Here is a 23,713-nt window from a genome sequence, read left to right on the forward strand (position 1 = left end):
AACAATATATTGTGTGCCAATTATGTCTGTTTTTGCCTTAAAGTTTCTCCAATGTCATACTTTATGATGCAGTAGATGCCTTCTACAGTAGCTCTCTGTTCAAGAGAACTCAGAGCCTCCTCCCCTGCACGGTAGTGTAGTATGATGTGTCATAAATCAGGGACCGGACAGAACAAATGGTTGATAAGAACCAATTAGACCCGGGGGATGTGGGTTCAAGAGATGTGAACATTACTAATATACAAGCATGAATCAGATTGCGGCAGGCTCTACTGGCTGGGGGGAACCACAAAAGATGAACCAGTGTTGATGAAAGTGCTGAATGGTCTCTGTTGGTCTGTTAGTCTCATTCAAAAAACACAAGCACACTATTGAAATAACACTCCCTGCAGAAATGTAAAAATGTATCTTTAAACTAAAGATATCTGGGCTGAGTCTCAATCTAGCACATCCAACGATGTCGCCCTTCCGCATCTGCAGTGGTAGGTGACAGAGCTACAGCTGTGTTTGTCAGACTTTGAGACATCCTGAAAATCTGTCATCTCACAAAAATGGTTTGGCCTACATACTATTACCCCTATATGGAAGATGAGACTCTCACGAACATGTCGGTTGTTTTGCTCTAAGAACCCCACAAGAGTCGCAAGACTCATGAAGTCAGTACAGCCGATCTGCCAACTTCTGTCTGTAGCATTAGAACAGTTTGGGCTACAAACTAATATGACCCTATTATGGAAAGGCGAGTCTCTCACGAACAGTTACATGTTGGACGCCCACAAGCCTCACTAGACTTGTCTGAAGGTACCCCAGTGCAAGTTTAAAAATTAATGTAAGTATACGGTGCATTCGGAAAGTATTATTTAAAAAAAAGTTGAGCTCAGGTGCATCCTATTCTCCATTGATCATTCTTGAGATGTTTCTACAACTTGGAGTCCACCTGTGGTAAATTCAATTGATTGGACAGGATTTGGAAAGGCACACACCTGTCTATATAAGGACCCAGTTGACAGTGCATGTCAGAGCAAAATCCAAGCAATGAGGTTGCAGGAATTGTCCGTAGAGCTCCGAGACATCATTGTGTCGAGTCACAGATCTGGGGTAGTCTATCAACACATTTCTGCAGCATTAAAGTTCCACAAGAACACAATGACTTCCATTATTCTTAAATGGAAGAAGTTTGAGCTGGCCACCCGGCCAAACTGAGCAATCGGGGGAGAAGGGCCTTGGTCAGTGAGGTGACTAAGAACCCGATAGTCACTCTGACAGAGCCCCAGAGTTCCTCTGTGGAAATGGGAGAACCTTCCAGAAGGACAACCATCTCTGCAGCCCTCCACCAATCTGGCCTTTATGGTAGAGTGGCTAGATGGAAACCAGTTGTACAACTGAAATGTGTCTTCTGCATTTAACCTAACCCCACTGAATCAGAGGTGCAGATTGCTGCCTTAATCGACATCCACGTCTTCGGCACCCGGTGAACAGTGGGTTTAACTGCCTTGCTCAGGGGCAGGACGAAAGACAGCCCACTCTGAGTTTGCCAAAGGGCACCTATAGGACTCTGACCATGAGAAACAAGATTCTCAGGTCTGATGAAAACAAGATTGAACTCTTCGGCCTGAATGCCAAGTGTCACGTCTAGAGAAAACCTGGCACCATCCCTAAGGTGAAGCATGGTGGTGGCAGCATCATGCTGTGGGGATGTGTTTCAGCAGCAGGGACTGGGAGACTAGTCAGAATCAAGGGAACAATGAAAGGAGCAAAGTACAGAGAGATCCTTGATGAAAACCTGCTCCAGGAACGACCTCAGACTGGGGTGAAGGTTCACCTTCCAACAGGACAACGACCCTAAGCACACAGCCAAGACAACACAGAAGTGGTTTCGGGACAAGTCTCTGAATGTCCTTGAGTGGCCCAGGCAGAGCCCGGACTTGAACTCGATCAAACATCTCTGAACAGACCTGAAAAACTCCCCAAATACAGGCGTGCCAAACTTGTAGCATCATACCCTAAGAGTCAAGACTCTAATCACTGCCAAAAGGTGCTTCAACAAAGTACTGAGCAAAAGGTCTGAATACTTATGTCAATGTGATATTTAATTTGTGGGAAAAGTCAAGGGGTCTGAATACTTCCCAAAATGCACTCTATATGGAAGTAGTTTAGTGCCTAAAATAAGGGGTTAAAAACATTTAAAGAAATTGTTTCCTGATCTTTCTTATATCTCACTTTAAAACAAACTCTTTAATTTAATGTTTTATATATTTGTTTTGAGGGGTCCTAAAATTCAAATCAAATAGCAAAATAATCCTTTGTATGACAATTTTTAAACAAATCCATATGTTAGATTAGAAAACCCCTCCCCCCGGTTTAGAATCAAAACTAATCTATAGGCCTGAGTACAAAGTGATGCCAGGCCAGAGATGCGTGTCTGTGGGTGGCAGAGCGCAGAGGGGCGGTTTATGTTTGAGTGAGAGAGCAAAGTGCAGATTTACACTGCTCCAGGGGATTGTGGCCGGGTGGAATCAGAGCACTCTGCTTCTCCTCCAGCTAATTCTATCATTTATCAGAGTCAGTCAGTCCATTAGGGCCAGGCTGAGGCTGGCTGGGTGGGACTGACAGGGACAGGGGGTATGAGCCCAGCTCATTAGACTTCACTGGGGTGGGAACACACAACAGCCAGACTACATCTCACACAGCCTCACTGTCAGCATGGAGACCACAGGCAGGGGCAGTGTGTTCCAGCACTGACCACACGCGGTCACCACAACCATGCTCAGCATAATGCTGCATGGCAGACTGATCGATACAGCAGAGCAGTGTATACCAAGATCAACATGGCAGGCCAGCCCTGAAGTAGGATTATACCACAGGCTCTGCCTAGTAAACAAAAGCATTACTGTGTATTATCAAAATCCCAATATACTTAGTGTGCCATCAGTAGCGGAGTACATAGAAATTTCCATTCATAGTTGGCCTAAACAGAGACTCAGGCATCGTTCCACTTAGTAGGCCGGCCGGCCCCCATTCCAAGCCCACTAGCACAGCCGTTACACCACACAGCACACACCCACATTGTTTACACCATGTCATTAATATCCACTCCCTCCAGCCAAACCCAGGAGAGTGCCCTGTGATAATTCTCTAACTAGCAAGCCTTCAAAGGCCCTCTGACACTAACCAGAGAACAAGTGGAATGTGAGAGAGCAGAAGGAAAACCCCGTTAACAACTCAATATCCCCCTCTAGTGTTGATGAAGTGTGGTGCTCTGCAATGCCTCCAGTTGTTCCTATTTTTGTTGTTGAGGACCCTGTTGAGGTAGGGGTGTTTAGGTTTTGGGTCACATCTTAAGGTCCAGAGACCTACCTTACACTCCACCACACTCTGATCAGATTCACAGGTGACATAGATCTCATCCACTGCCCGCCGCAGGTTGTCGAAGAGGAAGGCCCAGTATCGTGCTCGCAGGTCCACCTTGCGCGGCTGCCTGGCTTTGGTGGGACTCTTCTCTGCTCCCTTGTCAAGCAAGGCCCCGGCTGTGCTCTTGTTGTCCAGGCCTGTATTCTGTAGAGACAGCAGAAGAGGAGACAAAGCATAATGTTGAGGCAAAGAATAGGATGTTGCTAGGTCTACAATGCTCCCTAGTGGTACATGTGCTTAACTAGCAGTGAGCAAAATATTTCATTCATCTTTAGGTTTTATTATTTCATAAAGGAGGCAAAATTAGAATAAGTAAGTAAGCTAATATTAAAAGATGACAATATGCACACCTGTTTCTTATTCCTATGCAGTCCAGAGTTAATTCTCTGATTCCTCAAATTGGCGTTTGTATGAGTCTTGGACTTCCCTGTGAAATATAAAAAATAAACATTTCATTTCCAGAAAAACAAACTATTAATCCTAAAAAAGCCACAAAAAAGCTTTTACATTGATCTGGTCACCCTTTGTTTTTCAAAAGATGGAATATGGCCTGTGGGAGTAACAAAACATAAAAGTACAGAACTGCACACACACACACACAATACAGACTGACCCAAAGCCTTGCAAGAGAGAAGAGAATGCACTCTCTCCCTCCTCTCTCACGCTGTTCTCTGCACAACATTGTCAGTAGGTAGCATTCCCAAATAGTGTGGGGAAACAACCCTGATACAATGACCACACGGCTGTGTGCATGAGCAGGTTCAATCTGTGATACCAATAACATCTTTCTGGTTTGTTGTCCAGTTACCCATTGCAGAACCCATCCAGACAGTTATGAAATATTCCGCCAGTGTTCAATCAAAGGACTAACTGGGTTAATTGTTGTGTGTTCCTAATCATGATCAATCATGTTTAAAAGCTAGCAAACTGACTTTCTGTCAACCCATTAAACATTCCTCCACTACTAGAGGGTGTGAAGCTCATTAAATCAGAGTTATATTGATCTTTTAAATCTGACGAGGGACCAGTGAAATGACACATCACCTTGACACCTGTTTTGAATTCAGTCGTCTCAGGGAAGGGAAATATATGAAGGCCAATGCATAGAATAACAGAGGTGAATCAAAGGCTGTAATTTTGTTAAGGGAGATATTGTATTACAGCCAAGAGTCTGGACTCACGTGATCGTTCCCCACCACAATGCCCTTTGCTGTGCCTAAGTTAATTGATTCCTTTGTTCCAAATAGACAAAGGGCTTGATTCAAGCACTGTAAGTCAATATCAGCACCTGCCACTGGAGGTGAACATTGGTTTGCCCATCTAATTAATTATATACCCACCAAGACAACACAAATGTATCTGGTGAAAAACATAATGGAATCTACTTCAAAGAAACACGCATCTGTAAACATAAAAACAGTCATTCCTTTTACATCAGACTGATACATTCAGTATTATCAGGCCCAGTTGAGCGTGTGTGTGTGTGCATTTTCACTGACCTTCCTCCTCTTTGTTCTCCAGAGGAACACTCCAGGCAATGAGATTTCTCGCAGCACGGCCCTCTTCTGCCACAATCTTCCTCACCTTGTCATGGCTGTTTGACCGCCGAAAGGATGCCTGCAGACAAAATGGGGACCACATCAAATGGTACCAAATATCAAAAAACATGAAGGCATATAACCCAGCTGTAGGACTCCATGGATGAGTTCATAACATTGACAACATGCTGTGGATGGAAACTGGTGCTTTGTACAGAACAGTAGATTAATAGTACATTACTATGCAGCATAGTTTCCTTACATATACTGTAGGCTAGGCTACACTAGAGAATGTACACAAGTGTTTTATGGCCAAGGAGACCTGCCCCACACAGGTCATATAAAGCATATGATGTTTTGAACAGCACAAGACAACATGGCTCTTCACACCTGCGTGTGATGGTATGGTGCTTGGTAACAGGACATAGACACATAGGTATGGGTTTAATTAACATGGGGGAATCAAATGCTTTGTCATAAATAAATGCAGAGTACTGTGCTATAATAAAGACGTCTCTGAACCCTGGGCTCTGGCCTCTCCCTGGGCACCTCATGTGACATTGAGTTAGTCATGCAAGTTGAGTGGATGCCAAAATCTCTTGCTCGCTCCGCTCTTTACCTCTTCCTCACACACCAACGCACATGTGCACGAACACACACAAACACTTATACATAGACAGACAAGCAGGCACATCACAACATGGTCTAGATAGGATCCCATGCATGAATGCCAAGAGAAAGTGCTTATAGAGCATAAATCAGACTGAGTCCCACTTTGCAATGCCAATTAAAGACTCTGCCATTTCCAAATATTGAGAATGCCTGGCATCTAGGTTTACGTTTTCTATAAGCACAAAATAAATGAATATGATTGTGACATTATCATACTGTATTGTTGTGCACTTCATTCCACGCATTTTAAGATTTTGCATATTTTCCACATACAGAATATAATTGATTGACAGCAACACGATTTCGAGTTTAAATGCAAAATAATCTCCCGGTGGATAACAAAGTTAAATCTACTGGTAACCCAATTAGACTATAAAAACGACTACCTAAATTTGGACTTGCTTATCAAAATCGGGACCTGAACCAGACTCAAGGTTCTCTGCATTCTGTCCGCAATAGCAACCGAGGCATGTCATGAGAGATTGTTTTATGTCACTGCCATTCACAAAGACTACAACAAAATAATGACTTCCATGACACCTTTCAAAGAAACTAATTAGAACAACACTAACATTACCGTTTATCTACCAAATGAAGTGTCTGACAATACAGAGGTACTTCTATGTTTTAATCAAGCCCATGGTATCTCTTCTGTGTGGAACTCCCACACTATAGTATCATAGCATGCTGACAGAACAGGCTACATGCTCATATGACTCATTAAGTTTTTACACATGCATAAACAGCAAGCAGTGTCCTGGTCTGCTACCATTTCATGTCCTTCTGGAATATTCACAACTGACCTACTTTTAGTGAGCAAAAAAATATCCTTTACATAAGCTCCATTCTATTACTATAGAAGAGCATAAGGACAATGGGATCAAACACCAACATCACTGAGGCTGCACATCAAACAGAGTAGCCAAACCCCACTGAAAATTAACAAATAGCAAGCTAGGTTACCATCACAGCAGTGAATATACTGTACCGCCTGAGGCTGGCAATGCTTACAGAAAGGCTCTCCTGATCCACTTAATCAGCTGCTGCCACTTGGCCTTCACTATGGAATGTTATTTTTAGCTATTTTATTTATTTAACCTTTAACTAAGACGGTGCAGGTTGTTTTTTGGAGCATGCGTTATGCTAACTGGTTTATAAACTGAGCCTCTACATATGCACAGGAAAGGGCCGGTCCTGAGGAGCAGGTGTAGGGTTTTCATTCTAAAAGCAGGTCTACAAACAGACACATGCAGCAAGTGGGAGAGTGAGAAGAGAGACAGAGATGAGAAGATACATACAGAATAGAAGTAGAGTCTGTAAGCAGGTTCCTCGTCCTTATCCGCCCCTGACATACTTTTGTAGCCAACTTCAGCCAACCTGTTTCCCCTCGACGGCATTGCCACTTGTGCAAGGTGACAGTGAATCGACAGCAGGACCAAAATAGACTGTATGTAGCTTGAACTGCTATAGCAACTTGCCCAGCTGTGTCAACTACTCCAATTGTGATTGAGCTGTCTAATCAGTGCTGAGCTAGTAGCCAACCACCCCTGCTGCAGACCACTGCTGCCTTTCTGCCTGCCGGCTCTCCTCTGCTATCTGTTTACAACGTCTCTCCTCTTCTGTCATCTCACAGCGCTGCATCGCTGCCCCCTTTCACTCCCTCTGCCACAGCACCGCGCAGTCATGTGGTATTGGAACTCACTAAAATATTTCCTGTATATAGTATGATTACTTAATTGTGTAGTTAATGTTTCTTATTTCTCTTGTATTTTTTTCTAGTAATGCATTGTTATTGATTATTGTATTATTGGGTTGAGTTTGCAAGACAGGCATTTCACTGTAATTGGGCATGTGACTTTAAAACTTCAAAATTAAAACTTTAAATGTGCGCACACAGTAGGCCTGCCTCTCAGACCCTGTCCTCCGCTGCCAGTGATGTGTGAAACTGCAGGCTCAAGGAGTGTGCTAATGTAATCTTGCGCTCGCCAGAGAGGCTGAGGCTCAGCAGCATCCTATTGGACTCGACAGTTGATGAATCATACAAGGCTGGAAGATAAACACAAAACCACATGGTCTTCCTGCAACTTTGTGCCAAATGAGTAGTTTCACAATGAACGTTGTGAGGTCTGCAGCAGATTTCATGTGACAGCAGGTTCTCTTTTTGAAAACACCACTTTGCCTAAAAAAACAACTACTGTTGGTGTCATCAGCAATGCATCCCTGTATTTTGGCAGGTCACTGTAACCAATACATACAAATTCTATAGTATATATTTTCCTGTCAATACATCCTGTGTGAGGGCATCCTATACAATAAGTGTAAAAAAATAAATAAAGAACACCCGCTCTTTCCATGACATAGACTGACCAGGTAAATCCAGGTGAAAACGATGATCCCTTATTGATGTCACTTGTTAAATCCACTTCAATCAGTGTAGATGAAGGGGAGGAGACAGGTTAAAGAAAGATTTTTAAGCCTTGAGACAATTGACACATGGATTGTATGTGTGTGCCATTCAGAGGATGAATGGTCAAGACTAAATATAAATGCCTTCGAAGGCGCTACTACAGCCTGGGGTTCGACCCCAGTCGTGACCGGGAGCTCAATATTAATAGGAAGGTGTTCCTAATGTTTAGTATACTCAGTGAATTATTGAAAGGTGGCTAGCCAGTAACAAGCCAAGTTAGTTAGCCATCAAATATAAACGTATTAGCTAGCTAGCTATCTGAACGCGGTCTTAATTTGCAGGTCATAGTTACATTATAGTAGAACTTGAAAATAGAGCTAGTTACAGTACCTTCAAGGCAACGGTTATTGGAGTATTCCTGCTTTTTCCTCCTCCATGCGAGGACCCTGAGCTGTTGCTGCCAGACCTCTCCCTCCCGTCCCCGCCTTGTCCAATTCTAATACCGAATCGGTGCTGGCCACGCCGTCGTCCATCGTTGCGACTGTCTTTTGACATTTACGTAATTCAATTCTCAGGGTAAAAGCTAAACTTCTTAGAAAATTAGCTAAATTGATGTGTTTTATGTGTTGACGGAAACGACATAAGACACCATTGACAGTTATAATCTACATAGCATTTTGCCGGAAGTGTATGATAAAATGTATGACCGTTTCAGACTATCCAATCATTCATTTGTTAGGAGAAATATAAACCAATCACAAAACAAGAATTGAGGCTAGGGGTGGAATTTAAACTTTCAACCATGGCAACCATGGCAACCAAATAAATGGGCGGGACACATATGAAGTAACGTTTTTTTTTTGTCAAGTCGATCTGCTCGTGTCCTCTTGCTCCTGGAATCCTCATCATTATTGGACCTTACTCAAATGTTAACCCAGATTTTGCGAGCTGGAACGAGGAATTGGCACAAGCAAAGGTTTGTTTACGACATAATGTTCTCCTAAAATAGTCTGGAAGTCACTCAGCTAACTTGACCAAACGTCTGACCAGTTCAGAGTCCTCAAATTTGGTCAGACATTCATTGTCAACAACTCAGTTTATTTCAGGAAAATGCTCAGCATTATTAGCTAACAATAGCTAGTTAGCGTCCTTGTAACTGAACGTTACATCAGCCAAGTAACATTTGATTTATTGTTTGTCATGGTATGTTTTTGAGGGGGGTCAATGACTGACAGCAACACTTTGGTTGCTAACGTTAGTTGTTACCTAGCTAGCAACAGTACTGTATTGTTGTAGCCCAAACTGTCCAGTCTCTTTAATGTCGACCACACCAAGTAACTCAGCGCTATTGTCTTCGCGTTTCATACAGCTAATAGTAGGTGAACCAGAACCAGACGGTTACACAATTGATATGTGAAATACATATTCTATGATTGTTAATCTATATTCTTAAAGTTTACGAAGAATGCTAAAATCTTAACATGACGCTTTTTTTTCTCCATCATAGATGAAATACTCAGTTATACCCATTGCATTGCTTGTAATGCACTGTGCCTTTGGAGAGAGCTCCCACAATCATGAAGATCATTATGTGGGTCATCAGCACAGCCCCGAGCACGACATGGATCTCCTATTGGGAACTGAGGTTGTCATTTCTCTCTATCATCTGAATAATATCCCCTTTCAGTCATATTTGCTATCTCACCATTTCTATAACTTGGGTTTTTAGGAAGAAGATGGAATAAAGAAACTTAGTCCAGCTGAGCAAAGGAACAAAATTATGGAAATCCTGAAGAAGATTGATAAAGATTCTGACAAACATTTAACCTCAGGTAAAAATACATTTTTAAAAAATGCCTTTGTTTTAGGATGTATTTTGACTTTCATATGAAAAATGAATCCCACATTGTTATAAAAAAATCATACAGTATGGATACTGTATGTGTAATCTACTGCCTGTACAGTATGTGTAATATTTTGTCACTACAGAGGAGATCACACTATGGATTCAACATGTCTACAAGAAATATGCATTGGATGATGCAGAGGAGCGCTTCCCTGAATTTGACACCAACAACGATGGTGTTGTGTCGTGGGAAGAATACAACATGGTTGTCCATGAACGAGTCATTAATATTGATGAGAATGCTTTTCTGGAGGATCCAGAGGAAGAGTCACTCAGATTTGTATGATCATCTTAGTTGTACCAGCCTTTATTTTATTGTTGACAACATATGGATTGCACATGCTCTACACCTCACAGTACTTATCAATCTTTTCCTTTTTAGCTCCACTTAAAGGAAAAGAAGCGCTTTGATTTTGCTGATATGGGTGGCACACCAGGCCTTAACCTAACTGAGTTTCTTGCATTTACACACCCATCAGAAGTGGATTACATGGCTGTAAGACATTTCCACAAGCTGTTTACATTTGTATCCACATGAGCAGAATCAAATGTTTGGTGTGGTAATATTTTGCTATTTTTTTCTTTTAGGATTTTGCCGTTGAAGATGTGTTGAGTGAATATGACACAGATAAAGATGGGTTCATCAGTCTACGTGAATTTATTGGAGATGTTCGAACTAATGGTAAGCACAGAAGAATGCTTTCTGTGTTTTTCTCAACATATAATGGTTTGTAAGGGCTCAGTTGGCTTTCCTGCTGTAGTAATGTGTGTTTGTGTACTTCAGAGGAGGATGACCCATCAAAGTGGGAGATTGAGGAAACTGTCCGCTTTGACGACCTCTATGATCAAGACAAGGATGGCAAGTTGAATCGAGAGGAGCAGCTCCGCTGGGTGGCCCCTAATAGCTATGGCTCTGCACGGGAGGAGGTGAGTAACCCCTATACTACCGTGTCTCTGCATTACATGGACAGCCATGCCTCACTAGGGTGCTCTAGGAGTGCCATTTCTAATTTGATTATAACATATTAGTTCCTGTGAAGTGCTGTCAGGGTATGGAAACATTTATACATTGGTTGGTATGAATGGTATCCCCATTAAAAGTGGCTGTATCTATCAGTTGTCTTCAGTTTGCTTGAGTTCTTTTGCTTTGCTCTTATGTTTTAACAGGCTGTTCACCTCATCAAAGAAATGGACCAAGATGGTGATGGGAAACTGTCAGAGGCAGAGGTTTTGAAAAATCAAGATGTTTTTATGAATAGTGAAGTAACAGACTATGGAAGGCAACTGCATGTGTCACATGACGAATTATAACAGATTTTTTTTTTTACTGTGATGTACAATAACAGTTAAGTTTGGACACGCCTACTTATTCCATGGTTTTTCTTTATTTTTACTATTTTCTGCATTGTAGAATAATAGTGACGACAAACTGAAATAACACATGGAATCATGTAGTAACCAAATAAGTGTTAAACAAATCAAAATATATTTGAGATTCTTCAAAGTAGCCACCACCCTTTGCCTAGATGACAGCTTTGTACACGCTTGGCATTCTCTCAACCAGCTTCATGAGGTAGTCACCTGGAATGCATTTCAATTTACAGGTGTGCCTTGTTAAAAGTTCATTTGTGGAACTTCTTTCATGTTAATGTGTTTGAGCCAATCAGTTGTGTTGTGAAAGTTTTTTTTTTAAGTGCAGTCGCATAAACCATCAAGCGCTATGATGAAACTGGCTCTCATGAGGACCGCCACAGGAAAGGGAGACCCAGAGTTACCTCTGCTGCAGAGGATAAGTTCATTCGAGTTACCAGCCTCAGAAATTGCAGCCCAAATAAATGCTTCACAGAGTTCAATTAGCAGACTTGCCTAGATAAATAAAGGTTAAATAAAATAAAAACAGACATCTCAACATTAACTGTTCAGAGGAGACTGCGTGAATCAGTCCTTCATCGTCGAATTGCTGCAAAGAAACCACTACTAAAGGACACCAATAAGGAGAGACTTGCTTGGGCCAAGAAACATGAGCAATGGACATTAGACCGGTGGAAATCTGTCCTTTGGTCTGATGAGTGCAAATTTGAGACTTTTGGTTCCAACCGCTGTGTCTTTGTGAGATGCAGAGTAGGTGAACTGATCTCCGAATGTGGTTCCCACCGCGAAGCATGGAAGTGTGATGGTATGGGTGTGCTTTGCTGGTGACACTGTCAGGGATTTATTTAGAATTCAAGGCACAGTTAAGCAGCATGGCTACCACAGCATTCTGCAGTGATACGCCATCCCATCTGGTTGACGCTTAGTGGGACTATCATTTGTTTTTCAACAGGACAATGGCTCAACATACCTCCAGGCTTTGTAAGGGCTATTTGACCAAGAACGAGAGTGATGGAGTGCTGCATCAGATGACCTGGCCTTCACAATCACCTGACCTCAACCCAATGGAGATGTTTTGGGATGAGTTGGACCGATATGTGGGAACTCCTTCAAGACTGTTGGAAAAGCATTCCAGGTGAAGCTGGTTGAGAGAATGCAAAGCAGTCATCAAGGCAATAATCTGAATAATCTCAAATATATTTAGATTTGTTTTAACACTTTTTGGTTACTACATTGTGTTATTTCATAGTTTTGATATCTTCACTATTATTATAATGTAGAAAATAGTCAAAATAAAGAAAAACCCATGAATGAGTAGGTGTGTCCCAACGTTTGACTGGTAGTGTATATATATTTTCTCAGTTCAAGAAGTCTTAATGATTTACATGTAACATTTCTGAATAGGTTTTTCAATGTTTTTAGGGTATCCATCTATCAAATGACAACCACATTTTAATGTTATCTTGGATGCAGTCTGTCTGTGTTAGCTAACATCACACTGAAGCTCTTCCTCATTTGAGTCAAACGAGTTAACTTCAAGCCATGTCTACTGACTGGGTGTTTCCTGTGTGTGGCATTATAATTTTCACTGGCTTTGATCCGGCCTCAAAGAACCATAAGTGCCTTCTTTACTGAATGCCCTCACAGAGGATATCACATTTGATCTACTGCTGAGATGACTTTACAATTCCAAGATGTATTTTGGGTGAGTTCACTTTAATGTCTTTACTTTTGACTAACCACTTTGATACTCAATCTATATGATCTTTATGGATAAGATGAGGTTGAGGTAATTTAAAAAAAATGCACTGCACAGAGGCTATCAGCAGAGACAGCTAAATTATTTACTGCTCCAAACTGTATTGTGGTAACAACACCTGAGGCAGTACACCTGTGTCAGAGGAAGCCCTTTACTAAATTATACTTTGTTTTTTTCATTGGCTCTCAGATTGTCATCTTTGCAAACGTTTGTTCTATGGTCTCACAGCCAACTTTGTTCTTTTTCTAAACACACTAGACTAAAACTTTATTTCATACGCTATGATGAAGAAATGTACTTGTGTAATTATTTTATGTGGAAACTTGCTTTTCAATGTGTGGCATTAATAAATGTGTTAGTGTGTTATATTTAGTAATTTATATAAATACCTAGGCCCACAGAACATTGTTTAACTTATTCTCTTGGCTGGATTGCTCATTTCTGAGTGTCAGTACCTCTATGCTGAGTTTCCTGTAAAACAGGCTCTTATCTTTCTGTATTTGATCTTCTGACTGTGATGCATTGTCAACTGTAATCTACAAAACTACAAATAACTTCTGGGTTGATTTGCATAGCAGGCTCAGTGCAATAATCCCCTTCTAACCTTTGCAAATAAAAATTACTTTATTGTGCATTTTTTTTCTTATTACTTTGTATGAAATAGTTTGGCATTGAATTATGTTTGATATTGTATAACACTTGTGCAATACTAATACCTGTATTTGTCATTCCATATTGTACATTCATTTATAAATGTTTTACTTCACATAGTACACAATCATGCATAAGCCAAAGTTCAGCTAACAGACGACAGTCAATGGTTTGCTGTTGATACATGAGGCGGTCAACAGTGGAATCCTTTGTGGCTGCTAAGGGGTTTTTATGACCAAACTACTATTTATGACTGTTTTCCTGTGGAAACTGGGTGGTATGTAGTATAAGGTATGAGTGACACAGTGTGGGCCAGCAACATCTCCACTGAAGGCCTACTACAGTATGTGATATGTGTCATTTAACTTAACTTTCACATGCACTGGCATTCAATACTATTATACACGGCATCCATGAAAGCATTTTGTTTTGACAAACACCATAAATCTGTAAAAGTGTCAAAAGCTGCTGTAACTGAAAGATTAATGTTTGCATCTATTTTTCAAAAGGGACTTTCTTTGTACCTTTGTATTAAATCTTTGCATTTTCTTTTAAGTTAAGATAAGGCTATGATTCTGTATGGTTGTAGGGAGTGGATTTCATCAGTAATGTGGGATATGAGGCTCTCATCCAGAGACTCTGTGAGGGTCGACGGATGTGCAAAGACATGGAGGAGCTCTTGAAGATGAGGTAGTTGGTGAAAGCAAAGCAGTACCTACATTGTGTATAAAGTTATATTATGTCACAATTATAAGTTAAGACATATTGTGTTTCCATTGGATAGGGCATCTGCTGAAGAGAGATATGGCAAGGAGTTAGTGATGATTGCACGCAAGGCAGGGGGTCTCTGTGAGATCAGGTGAGTAGCTCTGCTCTCAAGATTCATGGAAACAAAATGCCTTAAGTTTTGGTAGAGAGAGAGGTGTGTGTGTGATAATGTATTGTGTAAAATAAATGTATTTGCACTTTCTCACAGTTATATTCTTTTCACAGCACTTTGAGAGCATCCATTGACCAACTCAAAGTCCGTAAGTAGAACAGAATTTTAATTGTCCACTTCTAGCTATGGAGTTGAAACATCTGTAAGCAGCACCACTTCATCCCAGATTTGTAATGTTGTGTTACCTCATGTTTTGTAGAAATTGAGAACATTGGGAACCTACACATACAGCTCTCTGGGATGTTAAAGGAAGAGGTTAAGAGGATGGAACAGTTCAGGGATCGACAGAAAGAGCAGAGAAAAAAGGTTTTGGTTTGACATTTTTAGCTTTCACCTAAACAAGGCCTAAAGACAATCTATTGTTTGTGCATGGTGGTAAATATCTACATAGAGCATGTTGTACTATTAAATCATGTACTTTGATTTCAAATGTTAACCATTTGCTGTTTAAGGACAGAGAAAGTATCCGTGGTTAGATGAGATGAATCCACTATTGATCTGTAATTGATCAGCTATTTTTGCGTCAGTCACAGCATGTTTTTCTCTGTCTCAGTTTGAAGGTGTCATGGACAAGGTTCAGAAGATAAAGGTGTCTTTATATAAGAAAACAATGGAGGTGAGCACAGTTCCTACCAAAAACCTTAATTTCTTTATCTGTATGCTCCTTTGTGTGACGTGAAACCCTATTCCGTATAGTTTGTCTGTGGTAGGTAGGGCTTAACTCAATGTGTCAGGGATATTTTAGCTTTACTTTCAAAGGTCCTTTAGTTGGTATGGTTCAGGAAAACCATCATGTTTTTCTGTCAGGTGAAATTATATACCGGTAAGGGAATTTGTAATGTTCTCGAATAATAGGTTGCACCAGTAAGAGCATACAGATAAGAAAGGAAACAAAGAGGGCCATTCAGTGGCAAGCCGAGGGAGCGCCTCTAAAACAGAACTCTCAGCTCAGGAAATCCTGCTCTATTTGTTTTATTTTAGTCTCCCTGCTTGCACATGCATCTCTCGCTCTCGATTGCACTTTCTGTTCCTTATTTGGCAGAAGCTTCATGAAAGTGTCAAATAATAATAGCTGTCTTAATCTAATAATTGGAGTTAAGTAGGACTGTGGTGGTCACACAATTTTGTCAGCCGGTGATTATCAAGCAAATAACTGTCAGTCTCATGGTAATTGACCGTTTTATTTTATTTAACCCTTATTTTGGAATATCTACATTTTAAAAAGTCTAATAAATCCATGTAATATAGCCTACATCTTCACAATAAATCCATTATTTTAGACAGGTCTAAAGAAGTATGATATTAAGAAAATGTAGTCTATTTCAGGAGAACAGAATAGCATACTCTGAGTTGTCCTTATGTTAGGTCCTGATCTGGCTGTGGGCTACACTAGTTCATTTAGCAGACAATATTTGCTTAGACATATGTGGCATGCATTATTTTATAGTATGAAGAAAACAATTTAACAAAGCTGAATAAAATAGAAAGTATATTTTCTCCAAATGATTTGAGTTCACACATGCTGCTATTCTTTGTTGAGTGGTTAACAAGGAAACGGTTACCCCTATATGCTTAATTTAGAGTTATTAATGTAACTTTAGTTGTTCTACAAATGTTGGGCAATATGTTTTGATTTTTACACTTCCGGGACGCAACTGCGCGCATCCTTATCGAATTCCGAGGTGCATATTGAAGATATTGGAAGAACTGTCCACATTTACTTTTCGTCAGCCAACAAGATGAGTAGGCCTAATGAACAGCAAAAGTACTAGCCTATGTCAATCTACTATCCACCATAGTACAAAAGTTGACCTATTTTGTGCGAGAAATAAAAAAACACGCTTGTCATTAGAAACCTAATTACCATGACTAAACGGTCACATGGAATTTGACTGACTTCATGACTCGTGACCGCAGGTGTGGCGGTATTACGTTCACCGCAACAGCCCTAGAGGTAAGTACATTGTGTAGTATTGTAAACCTGATAACAAGTTCCCTTTCTGTGTGTCCTTTCCCAGTCTAAAAGGTCCTATGACCAAAGGTGCAGAGAGGCAGATGAGGCAGAGCAAGCTGCTGAGAGGATGAGCAGTGCAGCCACCACCACACCCAAGCAGGCTGAAAGGGTAAATCACTAAACTATCCATGCACACTGGACAACACATCTACTTAACTGACAATGGAAACCAGGCTTAGAAATATACCATTCAATTGTATGAAATCGTAACACAGTGCTCCCTGAGTATTTATGTAAAATGTAACATACAGTAGCTGTAGGTCAGTCTGTAGGCTATATGTTTTGAATTGTAGGAATAATAACAGAGGATGTGAATTGCAGTGAATGGTTTGACTTTCATCATAGAGTGAATGTAAACACATATTCTGAAATGTTGCTGTGTGGGGCATAAAGCAAAACCCATGTTCATGGGGATTCCTGCCACATTCCTGCCACAATCCCCTTCAACTGAGTGATGAAATATAAATTGTTATTTCTGATTACTGTTCTACTATTTCAAATCAAATGTTATTTGTCACATGCTTCATAGACAACATTTGTAGACTAACCATGAAATGCTTACTTACGGGTCCTTTTCCAACAATGCAGAGTTAAGACAAATAACATGAATATATATAGGGAGTAGAAAATAACATGGCTAAAGAGGGAGTACCAGTGCTGATTTGATGTGCAGGGGTACGAGGTAATTGAGGTAGGTACTTTACATGCACTGAGCATACCAAACATTAGGAACACCTTCCTAATGTTGAGTTGCACCCACCACCGTTGTCGGTGATCAGGCCTACCACCGTCGTGTTGTCAGCAAACTTAATGATGGTGTTGTCGTAGTGTGTGGCCACGCAGTCGTGGGTGAACTGTGAGTACAGGAGGGGACTAAGCACGCACCCCTGAGGGGCTCCCGTGTTGAGGGTCAGCGTGGTGTATGTGTTATTGCCTACCCTGACCACCTGGGATCCAGTTGCAGAGGGAGGTGTTCAGTCCCAGGGACCTTAGCTTAGTGATGAGCTTGGAGGGATCTATGGTGTTGAGCTGTAGTCAATGAACAGCATTCTCACGTAGGTGTTCCTTTTGTAGAAGTGGGAAAGGGAGGTGTGGACTGCAATCAAGATTGCGTTCTCTCTGGATTTGTTGGGGCGGTATGCGAATTGGAGTGGGTCCAGGGGGTCTGGGATGATGGTGTTGATGTGAGCCATGACCAGCCTTTCAAAGCATTTCATGGCTACAGGTGTGAGTGCTACGGGGTGATAGTCATTTACCTTGGCGTTCTTGGCCACAGGGACTATGGTGGTCTGCTTGAAACATGTACTGTAGGTATTACAGACTGGGTCAGTGAGAGGTTAAAAATGTCAGTGAAGACACTTGCCAGCTGGCCTGTGCATGCTCTGAGTATGTGTCCTGGTAATCCGTCTGGCTCACACATGGTTCAGTGTTGCTCGCCTCGAAGTGAGCATAAAAGGCATTTAACTCGTCTGGTAGGCTCGTGTCACAGGGCAGCCGTTAGCTGGGTTTCCCTTTGTAATCCATGATAGTTTGCAAGCCCTGCCACATCCGACGAGTGCATGAGCCGGTGTACTAGGATTCGATCTTAGTCCTGTATTGATGCTTTGCCTGTTTGATGGTTCATCGGGGGACGTAGCGGGACTTCTTATAAGCATCCAGGTTAGTGTCCCGCTCCTCGAAAGCGGCAGTTCTATCCTTTAGCTCAGTGTGGATGCTGCCTATAATCCATGGCTTCTGGTTGGGATATGTACGTATGGTCACTGTGGGGGCAACGTTGTTGATGCACTTATTAATGAAGCCTGTCATTGATGTGGTAAACTCCTCAATGCCAGAGGATGAATCCCGGAATATAAACAGTCCTGTAGCTTAGCATCTGCTTCATCGGACCACTTCCTAATTGAGCGTGTCACTGGTACTTCCTGTTTGAGTTTTTGCTTGTAAGCAGGAATCAGGAGGATAGAGTTATGGTCAGAATTGCCAAATGAAGGGTGAAGGAGAGCTTTGTATGCGCCTCTGTGTGAGGAGTAAAGGTGACCTAGAGTTTTTTGGTTTTTTTCCCCACTAGTTGCACAGGTGACAAGCTGGTTGAAATGGGGTAAAACGGATTTTTAAAATCACCAGCCACGAGGAGCGCTGCCTCTGGATGAGCATTTTCTTGTTGGCTTATGGCCCTGTATAGTTCGTTATGTCTTAGTGCCAGCATCGGTTTGTTGTGGTAAATAGACAGCTACAAAAAATATAGATTACGTCTCTCTTTGTAAATAGTGTGGTCTACAGCTTATCAGGCGAGCAGAACCTCGAGTCTTTCTTAATATTAGAGATTGCGCACAAACTGTTGTTAACAAAGAGACACACCCCCGCCCTTGAGTTTATGACTCTTGAGCCATGACTCTGTGAAGCATAGGATATTACTGTTCTTTAGGTCTCGTTGATAGAATAGTCTGGAATGGAGCTTGTCCAATTTGTTCTCCAGTGATCGTACATTAACCAGTGGAACAGATGGTAGAGGCGGTTTATCTTGAAAAAAATCACTTAATTATTTCTCATGATGTAATTGGGAGATCATTTCCATACTCTTTAGCACTGACATTTATTTATTAGTTTCCTGTCAGTGACAGTAACTTCCCTGTTCGTTTGCAGATGCAGAACAAGTCTAAGCAGTGCAGAGAGGCAGCAGGAGAGGCAGGTAAGAGATATTAGGCTATTGAACTCCTATCATTCCCTGTTGTTGTACTCCAAATAAAGGCAGTCCAAGACTTGAAATCAAGATTGCTGAAAAGCCATGGCATGATTTGACAATTTGTTTTTGTCTCCCTTTTATCACCATAATGCTGAGGTTTACCAGAAATTAACTGTTGTAAATGTTTTCAGTTTCAGTTCCTCTTTCATTAAGTAATCTTAAAATTTGCTTCCAATTTGCAGATTATATTTTTAAAGGCCATATTCACTGAGTGTACAAAACATTAAGAACACCTTCCAAATATTGAGTTATTAGGTAGGTGGTTTTTGGGGGGGCATCGGGGCATGGACTCTATAAGGTGTCGAAAGCGTTCCACAGGGATGTTGGCCCATGTTGACTCCAATGCGTCCCACAGTTGTGTCAAGTTGGCTGGATGTCCAAGTTGGCTGGAAACTTGAGTGTGAAAAGCCCAGCAGAGTTACAGTTCTTGACACAAACTGGTGCGACTGAGGTGTTCCAAGGTAGTTAAATATTTTGTCTTGCCCATTCACCCTCTGAATGACACACATACACAATCCATGTCTTAATTGTCTCAAGACTTAAAAGTCCTTTAACCTGTCTCCTCCCCTTCATCTACACTGATTGAAGTGGATTTAACAAGTGACATCAATAAGGGATCATAGCTTTCACCTGTATTTACCTGGTCCGTCTGTTATGGAAAGAGTAGGTGTTCTTAATGGGTTTTTTTAGACTTAGTGTATATTGTCCCTCCACTGTGACAGAGGATCCAATGAATCTTCAAAAATGATTCAGTCAATAACTGCGTATTATCTGAATACCACCTTTGCTTCTTTGTCCTCAGAAAAACAATACATGTCAAACATTGAACAGCTAGACAAGATTCGCCAAGAATGGGAAACTACACATGAGAGCACATGTGAGGTACATTGAGGCATATTCTAATGTCATTGCAATGAATGCAAGTTGGATTGTGCAGTATGATCAGATAAACTTTTCTTAAATTACGTAAATATTTTCTGTCAAACCAGCTGATGGTCCACAGATTGTTGTAAACATGGGATATAGATATGGGATATAGCATTCTATATAGATATTTTGTACAATGGAGGATTGTTTTGCAGGTCTTTCAGCAGCAGGAGGGAGATCGTATCAACATCCTAAGGAATGCCATCTGGGTCCACTGTAACCAATTCTCAATGCAATGTGTCAAAGATGATGAGGTTGGTCAAGTTTGTTTTGTCTTACCAAGCCATACTGTAATCCACAATATCAGTAGTAGCATTAGTCAGCATTTTAAAGCATGGTACCATGTATACCACCAGTGTGTAAGAAAAATATAGAATTTGTCTCAACTGTATCATATAGTAGCTGTAAGACTACTCAGTAATGATGATAAAGAGTATACTGAATGTGTTTGAGCCGTGCCCAAAATGTACTTTCAGTGTTATGAGGATGTGAGGAAAACTCTAGAACTGTGTGACATCACGGTAGACAACAACTGCTTTGTTGAGATGAAAAGCACTGGCTCAAGTCCACCAGGTAGGTAGAATACACCACCTGTCCTGTTTCCTGGTTTGTGCACATGAATATGTTCCAGGTCTGAACATTTCAATATTAACTCTTTAAATGTCATCATAGTAAAATATTGTGGCCTCATTGAGAAATAATATGTTCACCCTTCGTTTGAACTTTGCAGTGCAGCCATGTCTCTGTGATACACTCTTTACTTAGGCCTTGGGTGAGTTTGCTTTGCTGAATGCCTGTGGTTTCTCCCCAGCTCCCATTGTGTTTGAGAACTACTATGAGAGGGAGCCCTCGACAGACACCAATGGCAGTGCCCGCTTTGTAGGAGGAGTTATGAAGAGGTTAGAGATACTAAGATTTGTTTTTGCACTACAAGAATGCACATTTGAACTCATGTAACCATCAAAACAGCATGTTTACAATGTGTAGCAAAGTAAACTCTGTTTAATTACTTTTAGGTTTTCAAACCTTTTGCAAGGCAACTCCTCGGCTGGCTCCAAAATGAACATCAATGACTGTTCACAGCCATTAGCCCCACCTACTGGTTTGTATGCTGCTACAATTACTGTAAATAAGTGTGGTACCAATAGAAACCATTTGTGGACGGGGAGAGATAATGTTTTTTCACAGTCATTATATTGTTACTTGTCAGGTAAAAATACATTTGAGATGGAGAGGATAACGATGTATGTTCTCTTTTTATGCCTCCCCATAACAATGCATTTTGTTGATCTTGTTCCAATTATAATGTGAAAACATACATTAATAGCCCATAACCTGATCATGCAGGCTTTCCATCTATTTACATGATCACCAGGGGGCACAAACATCCACCTGATTTCAGGTCAAATGTCCCTTGACGCAAAAGTAGCTGTTGCCACAATATTAAGCAGGGTCTGACACTATATCACATCACACTACATTACATGGGCTTACTCTTTGAGTTCAGTCAATAGCTGTGGTACTGAGGTTTCAAACTGCCAGTGATTTGACCCAATAACTGCATGCCTTAACTACTTCATGTGTAATCCTTAGCCGACACATCAGATGGAGTGTACGCCTCCATTCCTGGATTTCAGCCAGTTGAGCCAACCATCTCAGAGAGCAGAGAGAAGTACCAGGCGCTATATGACTATGAGGCTCAGGTCAGAATGCTCTGACACCCTAAATGCCTGCATTTAACATCTAAGCCTACATTCACATTTCTGTGACATTTGAACCACAACTAAACCTAACCTGTCCTTGCCGTCTCTAGAGTGCGGGTGAGCTGTCCATGTCTGGAGGGGAGATGGTGGTGGTCATTGAGCAGGGTGTGGATGGCTGGTGGACTGTGGAGAGGAACGGCCTGTCAGGACTGGTCCCTGGATCCTATCTGGCCAAATAATGAGCTCCTCTTGGCACAAGTAGTAAGGCTGGAAGGCCCATAGCATAGCCCTACCCTGCATATGTCTTAGACTATTTCCTCTAAGTCTAACAGTGCTGATAATGTTAGCTCAGTCTTGGCTATACTGTATGTGTTGTTGAGTGACCTCACTGACCTGAGACCATGGCTTTATCTAATGATGGAGATTATTAATTTATTTGTTGTCAAGATGGAAAGAGATGTGCACTTACCTGTTTTACTTTCCTCTCAAGTCAACAGGCAATACAGTTTGTGTTGTTGAACAATCCTACTGTCGCCAGGACAGCTGCAAAATGAAGCACTCTAGTTTTTACATTTGGTTAAGTTGTCAACTAAGGTGAATTCAAAGTGAAATCAACAAAAAAAATGTCACTGTCATTGGATTAAGGTTCAAATAAAAAATTGCCTTACGTTGATGATTTTGCAAATCCAATCAGTTTTTCAATGTCATCACATATCATTTTTGTTGTTGAAATGGTTTGGAAACAACTTTGATTCAACCAGTCTTTTTCCCAGTGGGTAGTCACTGACCTATTAATATGCTATAGTATTGAATAACACCTTGTGTGTTTGAGCAACTAATAAACTGTCCACATGCTAACTGTCCAAAATACAATGGTTTAAATCAGGGTTGTCAAACATACAACCTGCGGGCTGAATCCGGCACACCCAAAAAAATCACAGAAACGAAAGCTAGCCAGTCAAGGAGCATTGAAAATACCAAAACCGATGGAAGAGTATTTTTTGCCAATTTTGCCAGTGATGAAGTATAATCAATTGTCAGTGCAATTGTCATGGCTCCCAGGACCTCGTTGAAGACCGAATGCAGCCCCTGGGGCAAAATTAGTTTGATGCCCCTGGCTTAGATTAATGTAGGGCGATATTTCTAATATCTCTTTCTACTAGAATGCTTGCAGATACCCATAGACTTCCAGTCATTGCGCTAACGCAAATTAGCATTGGCTCGCGAAACTACCTCTAACTTCCTTCATACTAGACACAGAGACATAAAAATGGTATCCACTGGTTCATCTGACCCTGGAGAAGTAGATAAAAGGCCTAATTTTCAAAATCCTGAAGTATCCCTTTAAGCGAAAAATTCACCAGAAGCAGGCAGGCAGAGCAAGCAAAGGGAGGTGGGAGGAAAGGACAGGAGGATAGTCCATATCTCCAGTCATCTTTGCTGATAGCGCTGTTGTTTCCATAAGTGGAAGAATTGGTCTAATTTAGCATGTAGCCTATGGTAAAGCCTCAACTCTACCTCTTCCAAGTCAGATGAGATTAAATAAAAGTGAATAATGACATTTTTATTGTTTTGTGTGACTACAGCACCAGCGATAAATCGCAAAAATAGAGACACGTTTTAATTGAGCGAGGCATCAAAGTGGCCAACCTGCCCGTCCGGCTTCAGTTGGGT

General features: G+C 41.2%; 3 protein-coding genes across 14 annotated transcripts in view; 2 read left to right on the plus strand and 1 right to left on the minus strand.

Moving 5' to 3' along the window:
- Positions 1-8,732, minus strand: part of LOC110521059 (S phase cyclin A-associated protein in the endoplasmic reticulum) — an 89,875-nt gene extending 81,143 nt beyond the window's left edge. For 4 of the 10 annotated variants that reach the window (XM_090227839.1, XM_021598504.3, XM_021598492.3 and 1 more), the window contains exons 1-4: positions 8,419-8,732; positions 4,911-5,028; positions 3,762-3,838; positions 3,358-3,555 (exon numbers count right to left, since the gene is read on the minus strand). In XM_090227839.1, the coding sequence (XP_090083965.1) occupies positions 3,358-3,555; positions 3,762-3,838; positions 4,911-5,028; positions 8,419-8,583 (558 nt within the window). In that variant the 5' untranslated portion in view covers positions 8,584-8,732. Of the gene's footprint in view, positions 1-3,357; positions 3,556-3,761; positions 3,839-4,910; positions 5,029-6,919; positions 7,312-8,418 lie in introns of those variants that run through there. The other 6 variants (XM_090227753.1, XM_021598498.3, XM_021598509.3 and 3 more) reach the window with 4 other exon arrangements.
- Positions 8,694-13,696, plus strand: rcn2 (reticulocalbin 2). 2 transcript variants are annotated; one of them, XM_090228241.1, is made up of 9 exons: positions 8,704-9,004; positions 9,536-9,673; positions 9,758-9,860; positions 10,018-10,214; positions 10,317-10,430; positions 10,523-10,616; positions 10,719-10,861; positions 11,102-11,161; positions 12,258-13,696. In XM_090228241.1, exons 2-9 carry the CDS (start codon positions 9,536-9,538, stop codon positions 12,288-12,290), a joined length of 882 nt encoding a protein of 293 aa, XP_090084367.1. In that variant the 5' UTR covers positions 8,704-9,004; the 3' UTR covers positions 12,291-13,696. The 2 variants fall into 2 exon arrangements, with proteins under 2 accessions (XP_021454204.3, XP_090084367.1); XM_021598529.3 differs by lacking the exon at positions 12,258-13,696 and having other exon boundaries at positions 8,694-9,004; positions 11,102-11,297.
- LOC110521117 (proline-serine-threonine phosphatase-interacting protein 1) lies at positions 12,374-22,712 on the plus strand. Of its 2 annotated transcripts, XM_021598540.3 has the most exons (15): positions 12,374-13,010; positions 14,305-14,405; positions 14,500-14,574; positions 14,709-14,743; positions 14,855-14,961; positions 15,209-15,271; positions 16,674-16,778; positions 19,310-19,355; positions 20,212-20,291; positions 20,492-20,590; positions 20,813-20,909; positions 21,148-21,235; positions 21,353-21,438; positions 21,930-22,039; positions 22,150-22,712. In XM_021598540.3, exons 1-15 carry the CDS (start codon positions 12,981-12,983, stop codon positions 22,276-22,278), a joined length of 1,251 nt encoding a protein of 416 aa, XP_021454215.1. In that variant the 5' UTR covers positions 12,374-12,980; the 3' UTR covers positions 22,279-22,712. The 2 variants fall into 2 exon arrangements, with proteins under 2 accessions (XP_021454215.1, XP_090084266.1); XM_090228140.1 differs by lacking the exon at positions 14,305-14,405 and having other exon boundaries at positions 12,832-13,010.
- The last annotated feature ends 1,001 nt before the right edge of the window (positions 22,713-23,713 follow it).

Source organism: Oncorhynchus mykiss, chromosome 1 (genome assembly GCF_057628025.1).
Source record: "Oncorhynchus mykiss isolate SJ-2025 chromosome 1, ASM5762802v1, whole genome shotgun sequence".
NCBI lineage: Eukaryota > Metazoa > Chordata > Actinopteri > Salmoniformes > Salmonidae > Oncorhynchus > Oncorhynchus mykiss.

Bases quoted from the DNA above. Each gene is read 5' to 3' on its own strand.
- rcn2 (XM_021598529.3), top strand. From the start codon at position 9,536: ATGAAATACTCAGTTATACCCATTGCATTGCTTGTAATGCACTGTGCC. The intron at 9,674-9,757 runs GTTGTCATTTCT...TTGGGTTTTTAG, and splicing joins ATCTCCTATTGGGAACTGAG to GAAGAAGATGGAATAAAGAA. The intron at 10,215-10,316 runs GTATGATCATCT...TTTCCTTTTTAG, and splicing joins AGGAAGAGTCACTCAGATTT to CTCCACTTAAAGGAAAAGAA.
- LOC110521117 (XM_021598540.3), top strand. From the start codon at position 12,981: ATGACTTTACAATTCCAAGATGTATTTTGG. The intron at 15,272-16,673 runs GTGAGCACAGTT...GTCCTTTCCCAG, and splicing joins TATATAAGAAAACAATGGAG to TCTAAAAGGTCCTATGACCA. The intron at 21,236-21,352 runs GTTAGAGATACT...AATTACTTTTAG, and splicing joins GTAGGAGGAGTTATGAAGAG to GTTTTCAAACCTTTTGCAAG.